Genomic DNA, 7,500 nt, shown 5'->3' with positions numbered 1-7,500 from the left:
GACAGGAGAGACAGACAGGAGAGACAGACAGGAGAGACAGGAGAGACAGACAGGAGAGACAGACAGGAGAGACAGACAGGAGAGACAGACAGGAGAGACAGACAGGAGAGACAGACAGGAGAGACAGACAGGAGAGACAGACAGGAGAGACAGTATTTCCACCATTTAGTTTGCAGTTTAAAATCCTTCTGGAAAATATGAGTGAGACGAAGCTAAAGTCTGTCGGCTAAACTACGTTTTGTTCCAGGAGATAAAACACAGCTGACATCATCCTGCAGTTCATATTGATTATTGCTATCATCATCCTGCAGTTCATATTGATTATTGCTGACATCATCCTGCAGTTCATATTGATTATTGCTGACATCATCCTGCAGTTCATATTGATTATTGCTATCATCATCCTGCAGTTCATATTGATTATTGCTGACATCATCCTGCAGTTCATATTGATTATTGCTATCATCATCCTGCAGTTCATATTGATTATTGCTAACATCATCCTGCAGTTCATATTGATTATTGCTAACATCATGCTAATCATCTGAAACAGGACTACAGCAGTCAGCTAGCTATCTCCTGGTTTGTCCTGATTAACTAAATATATATGAACAATAACAGTAATAACTGTTGAAGATCTGAATAATCTGAATGTAAAACTGGAAAGTTCAGACGAGAAGGAAAAGCTTCACTGCTGTCGTCCTCTCTCCCTGATTAGCATTTCTTTAGTAGAAATCAATATTAATAAGTAACTAAAAGATCAGAATAGTCTGATCAGATGCTGCTGGATGTTTTACCCACCGGAACAAAACCTCATGGGTCTGATCGACAGACTTTATTTTTGGCATTTTTCAAAAAGCCTGTTCATATTTTCAGACATTTTGGACACCAAATGATGGAAAGACTAATTAATAAAATGACTTGATCCACGAGTCACTGATCATACAGGTTCTGTTCCGTGTGTGTGTGTGTGTGTGTGTGTGTGTGTGTAAACAACCTGAACAAACTGTTAGCTAGCTAACTAGCCAGCAAAGACACTGATGTTAATGTGAACATGCTAACGCTAGCTGCTGCTAGATACGTTAGCTAGTGTGCTAATCAGATGTGTTAATAAGAGACACACTTCTCAGTAACGATGTGACAAAATGTAGAAAAACATGAAGCTCTGACCTCAGGTCTGTCTTCACCCAGCTGATTAGATTATTATTAATATTGATGAATGATGTCATCATCTATCAGCAGTCAGACACACGAGGTCAGAGCTAAAAATATTTAATGAAACCAGTTCATTAATGTTGATGAATGATGAGATAATCACCTTCACATAATAACCTGCTGATGGGGGTGTGTGTCTGTGTGTGTGTGTGTCTGTGTGTGTGTGTGTCTGTCTGTCTGTCTCTCTGTCTGTCTGTCTCTCTGTGTGTGTGTATCACTGTGTGTGTGTATCACTGTGTGTGTGTGTGTGTGTCTGTCTCTGTGTGTGTGTGTGTCTGTCTGTCTGTCTCTCTGTGTGTGTGTATCACTGTGTGTGTGTGTGTGTCTGTCTGTCTGTCTCTCTGTGTGTGTGTATCACTGTGTGTGTGTGTGTGTGTCTGTCTCTGTGTGTGTGTGTATCACTGTGTGTGTGTGTCTGTCTCTGTGTGTGTGTGTATCACTGTGTGTGTGTGTGTGTGTCTGTCTCTGTGTGTGTGTGTATCACTGTGTGTGTGTGTGTGTGTGTGTCACTGTGTGTGTGTGTATCACTGTGTGTGTGTCACTGTGTGTGTGTGTATCACTGTGTGTGTGTGTGTGTCTGTCTCTGTGTGTGTCTGTCTGTCTGTCTCTCTGTATGTGTGTATCACTGTGTGTGTGTGTGTGTGTGTCACTGTGTGTGTGTGTATCACTGTGTGTGTGTCACTGTGTGTGTGTGTATCACTGTGTGTGTGTGTGTCTGTCTCTCTGTGTGTGTGTCACTGTTTGTGTGTGTTTATCACTGTGTGTGTGTGTGTCACTGTGTGTGTGTGTGTATCACTGTGTGTGTGTCACTGTGTGTGTGTGTGTATCACTGTGTGTGTGTGTGTCACTGTGTGTGTGTGTGTGTGTGTGTCACTGGACAGTGGCTGTGTTTGTCCTTGTCTCCTGGCAACAGGTGGTATTGATCGGAGCTGTCCATAAATTATTTATAATTAATTAATAATTAATTATTTTTTCCACCGTTGCGTTCAGCAGCTGTTGTCAGGAGGCCGCCGCCCCCTTCTGATGATGTCACACTGCCTGTCAATCACCTGCCTGCTGTTTGTTTTCCTCCAAACTCTCACTCTGAAACAAAGAGGGTTCTCTGCAGAACCAGAATGACTCAAAGAACCCAGTGTGGTTCTTAAAAAGCTCTTTAATCCTGCTGGTTAGGAACATTTCATTTGTTCTAAAAGGGTTCTTCACAGCATCATAATGATTCTGTGTAGAACCATTTGAGCATGGTGCTATGGAGAACCTTTCTTTATCAGCGGTTCTCAATCCTCAAGACCCAGAGTTCTGCTGGTTTCTGTTCTAGTCTCTCAGAGCAGCAGCAGAACCCAGAACTGGTCTGAACGGTTCTAAAGGATCCAGAGTTTTTACTCATTGTTCTGTTTGACTCCGTCTGTTATCTGTCTGTATGATGTCATCATGACTGACTGCTCTCTCTGTATGATGTCATCATGACTGACTGCTCTCTCTGTATGATGTCATCATGACTGACTGCTCTCTCTGTATGATGTCATCATGACTGACTGCTCTCTCTGTATGATGTCATCATGACTGACTGCTCTCTCTGTATGATGTCATCATGACTCTCTCTCTGACCTGCAGCGCCTCCTGCTGGACAGCAGAGAACCTGCAGCGTTCTGCAGCAGAACGTCAGGAGGAACCACACAGGAGCCGGTTTAGAAGGAGAACAGTGTTTAATAACCTGCTGGTTCTACAGTAACACCAGGCGAACCGGTTCTTCTGTCACAGCAGAACGGTTCCTCAGCTCCTCAGCTGGCTGAAGTATTCTTCCAGAACGTTCTCCAGGTCCTCCTCGCTGTAGTCCTGCACCTGGAGGAGCTCGTCCTGCGCTCCGCGGATCATGGCTGACAGAGCTACACACACACACACACACACACACACACACACACACACACACACACACACACACACACCTGTCAAACTCATCAATATCCAGGATTGGGGCGGGTCTACAGGTTCAGCTGAACTGTGATTGGTTCTTTGTCATTAACAGGCATCAGACCGATGAGGAAATTATAATAAATATAAATATTAACAGTTCAGAGTTTTGTCTTTCATGTTACAAAGTTATGGAATAATCAGTAATGTTAGTGATGTCAGCAGTATTACCAGAAGTAGTAGTACTTTTTGTAGTACTACTACTATTAGTAGTAGTAGTAGTAGTACTAGTAATTTTTGTAGTACTACTACTAGTATTATGTAACTAGGGTAACTCTAGTTCTGTTTTTGGTTCTGGTTCTAGTTCTAGTTGTGGTTGTGGTTCTAAGCGGACCCCCAGCCCCTCAGCAGGCTGGAGGTCCAGACAGGAACCGGGTTCTCACTTCGTCCAGATGAAGGGCGGAACAGACAGAAGATCTTCTTCTTCATGGCGACGGCTCGGCCCAGTTCATACCCGACCCCCAGCGACGGCTGGGTCACCTCCGCCACGATGACTGAGACAGAGGTCAGAGGTCAGAGGTCAGAGGTCACAGAGCAGAGAGCTGAGGTCATCCTGAGGTCACCACCTTCACCTGGAACACCTGACTGATCACACTCCTTTACACTCTTATGCATCTATATATCTATCTATCTATCCATCTATCTATATATCACAGCCTTCCTATTGGCTGTTCCACACTCTAGATTAACAGCACGATGTGATTGGTTGTTTAAAATCAGATCTCCTAAATTACAGATTATAGATTATTCCTTATCATCAGGGCTGATAGACAACAGACAGGTTATAGATAATAGATTACAGATTATAGATCTGTATCGCAGCAGATGACAGTGTGTTTACCGTCGGCGGAGCGGAGCCAGTCCACGTCTCGGCGGTGGATGTCCTGGTCTCCCTGAAGCCCCGCCCCCTCTCCTGCAGACAGGACAACGCATCAACACACCGTACCGCACCGCTCAGCTCCCAGCATGCCCCTCTGCAGCTGGAGCCCGTCACCTGTCATGTCACTGCTCTGTTGATGGCCATGTTGACTCCCAGTTTGACTCCCAAACAAACATTCACAGTGACTGAAAGAGTCACATCACTATTTTATTAAATAACCAAAAACTTCACTACAAATTAAACATGTTGTGATGTCAGTTACAATCCTGTCAGGATGGGTACTAACTCCTAGTAGTATCAGTAGTAGTACTAATATTATCATTAGTAGTAGTAGTAGTATCAGCAGTAGTAGTAGTATCAGCCGTAGTAGTATCAGCAGTAGTAGTAGTATCAGTAGTAGTAGTAGTAGTAGCAGCAGTAGTAGTATCAGCAGTAGTAGTAGTATCAGTAGTAGTAGTAGTAGTAGTAGTATCCGCAGTAGTAGTAGTATCAGCCGTAGTAGTATCAGCAGTAGTAGTAGTATCAGTAGTAGTAGTAGTAGTAGTAGTAGTAGTAGTAGCAGCAGTAGTAGTAGTAGTAGCAGCAGTAGTAGTAGTAGTATCAGTAGTAGTAGTATCAGCAGTAGTAGTAGTATCAGCAGTAGTAGTAGTATCAGTAGTAGTAGTAGCAGTAGTAGTAGTAGTAGTAGTATCAGTAGTAGTAGTAGTATCAGCAGTAGTAGTATCAGCAGTAGTAGTAGTATCAGTAGTATCAGTAGTAGTAGTATCAGTAGTAGTAGTAGTAGTAGCAGTAGTAGTAGTAGTATCAGCAGTAGTAGTATCAGCAGTAGTAGTAGTATCAGTAGTATCAGTAGTAGTAGTAGTAGTATTATCATTAGTAGTAGTAGTAGTAGTAGCAGTAGTAGTAGTAGTAGCAGCAGCAGTAGTAGTAGTAGTAGTAGTAGTAGCAGTAGTAGCAGTAGCAGTAGCAGTAGCAGTAGTAGTAGTAGTAGCAGTAGTAGTAGTAGTAGCAGCAGCAGTAGTAGTAGCAGTAGCAGTAGTAGTAGTAGTAGTATCAGCAGTAGTAGTATCAGCAGTAGTAGTATTATCAGTAGTAGTAGTAGTAGCAGCAGCAGTAGCAGTAGCAGTAGTAGTATCAGCAGTAGTAGTAGTATCAGTAGTAGTATCAGTAGTAGTAGTAGTAGTAGTATCAGTAGTAGTAGTAGTAGTAGTTAGTAGTATCAGTAGTAGTAGTAGTAGTAGTATCAGTAGTAGTAGTAGTAGTAGTTAGTAGTATCAGTAGTAGTAGTAGTATTATCATTAGTAGTAGTAGTAGTAGTAGTAGTATCAGTAGTAGTAGTAGTAGTAGTTAGTAGTATCAGTAGTAGTAGTAGTAGTAGTATCAGTAGTAGTAGTAGTAGTAGTTAGTAGTAGCAGTAGTAGTAGTATCAGTAGTAGCAGTAGTAGTAGTTAGTAGTATCAGTAGTAGTAGTAGTAGTAGTATCAGTAGTAGTAGTAGTAGCAGTAGTAGTAGTTAGTAGTATCAGTAGTAGTAGTAGTAGTAGTATCAGTAGTAGTAGTAGTAGTAGTAGTTAGTAGTAGCAGTAGTAGTAGTAGCAGTAGTAGTAGTAGCAGTAGTAGTAGTAGTAGTAGTTAGTAGTATCAGTAGTAGTATCAGTAGTAGTAGTAGTAGTAGTAGTAGTAGTTAGTAGTATCAGTAGTAGTATCAGTATGTGTTAGCTAGTCTCAGTCTTCCTGGTCATCAGTGTAAAGTCAGTAAACTGATCATGTTCATGTTGTTGTTGTTGTTGTTTACTGAACTTGTTCAACAGACAGGAACTGCGTCACTGACCACTTCTAGTTAACCAGTGACAGTAAACACAGACTGTAACCAGTCTCACCAGTATAACCTGTGTGTGTGTGTGTGTGTGTGTGTGTGTCTACCAGTCCACCCTCCTCACCCCTGTCCGTCAGCTCTCCGTGGCTCACGTGCTCGGTCAGCACGGTCCCGTAGCTCTGGCAGCTTCCGGACTGCGGTCTGGTAGAGCGAGACGTCCTGCCGTCCGCCGCGGATACTGCCGCAAAAATAAATCTTCATCTTCAGTCTGACCACTGCAGATCACGGCAGATCACAACAGATCACAGCAGATCACGGCAGATCACAACAGATCACGGCTCTCTTCTAGTCCACTTCGTTTGGAACCCTGCAGACTGTCGTTTCGCGCGCTGTATGCAAGTTGACGCACTGCGCGGTGACGTGGCGCTGTACGTCGCAGCGTGAATTAAAGTGAGTCTCCTGCTGTAAAGGTTCGTGTTGAAGTTTTCAAAATGGATGTTTACTATAAAACAGTAAATCCTGCTCAGTTTACCCGACATGCTTTGTAATGTCTCTTCTTTATGTTTTGGTATATTTTTACTTTTTTCAGCTAAAAAGCTTCTTCTATTCTTCTATTTAAGGAAGAAGTTGAGGTCAATTATTTTTTCCAAAATGTCATTTTCACAGTAAATATTCATAACTGTAAGATTCAAGATGCAGTATTACACAGTATTACACTGCTGTGTAAAAAGTCGTTTCTCACTCTTGTGTCATATTTCATTACTGAGTGAGGAGAGCTGAACTGTCACTGTCATTATTAACTGTCATTATTAGCTGTCATTATTAACTCATTACTGTCATTATTAACTGTCATTAACTGTCATTAACTGTCATTATTAACTGTCATTATTAACTGTCATTAACTGTCATTATTAACTGTCATTAACTGTCATTATTTCATGCTGCTGACAACACATCAACTCACAACAGTCAAATTCCATAAAGTTTATTTTCCACCATCTTCTGTACAATACCTCTATAAATACAAGTGTCACATGGAAAATAACAGAAAGCCCAAAAACAAAATATTAAAGACGGGTAAATCAAAGAATGTACAAAACTTCAAAGTGTTAAATGATTCCATTTTGCCTCGATGTTTTATTTCCTCCTGACACACGAGACAGATTCACACATGAAGGACTGAAGCTGAAGCAGATCAGCCCAGACGAGACTTCGGCCTGCAGCAGAAACCAAAACGAACCAAAAACCCCCGACAGAACCCGAACTTCCCCCGCTGACTGAATGGGTTCGGGTCAGAGGTCAGAGGTCAGAGGTCAGGTGAGCTCCGACACTAAACATTATGTATCCACTTTGAAAAAACAAGCGTCTGTGTCCCTCTGTCCTGTAACAGCTGCAGGCCGGCTTCATGCTGAGCTGTCAATCACCTCTAAACCTGCTGATCTCTGCTGCTTCAGACCAGAACCCGCTTTCTGTCTGTGAACCCTGAACAGACTAATCCTGTGGGACCGCCTCAGGCTGAGCAGACAGACAGGTGTTGTGTTCTGACTGAGCAGACAGACAGGTGTGTGTCTGACTGAGCAGACAGACAGGTGTGAGTCTGACTGAGCAGACAGACAGGTGTG

General features: G+C 42.6%; 1 protein-coding gene across 1 annotated transcript; it reads right to left on the bottom strand.

Annotated features, from left to right (window-relative positions):
• Nucleotides 1–2,899: 2,899 nt before the first annotated feature.
• dnph1 (2'-deoxynucleoside 5'-phosphate N-hydrolase 1) lies at nt 2,900–6,282 on the bottom strand. The gene is given in 5 exon segments (XM_071922782.2): nt 2,900–3,098; nt 3,567–3,677; nt 4,025–4,096; nt 6,003–6,060; nt 6,062–6,282. Coding segments are annotated over 5 exon segments (432 nt in total). The 5' UTR covers nt 6,140–6,282; the 3' UTR covers nt 2,900–2,985.
• Nucleotides 6,283–7,500: the final 1,218 nt, after the last annotated feature.

The sequence above is a fragment of the Centroberyx gerrardi genome, chromosome 15 (assembly GCF_048128805.1).
Source record: "Centroberyx gerrardi isolate f3 chromosome 15, fCenGer3.hap1.cur.20231027, whole genome shotgun sequence".
In the NCBI taxonomy this organism is placed as follows: Eukaryota; Metazoa; Chordata; class Actinopteri; order Beryciformes; family Berycidae; genus Centroberyx; species Centroberyx gerrardi.
This window is presented reverse-complemented; position numbering and strand designations above follow the sequence as displayed.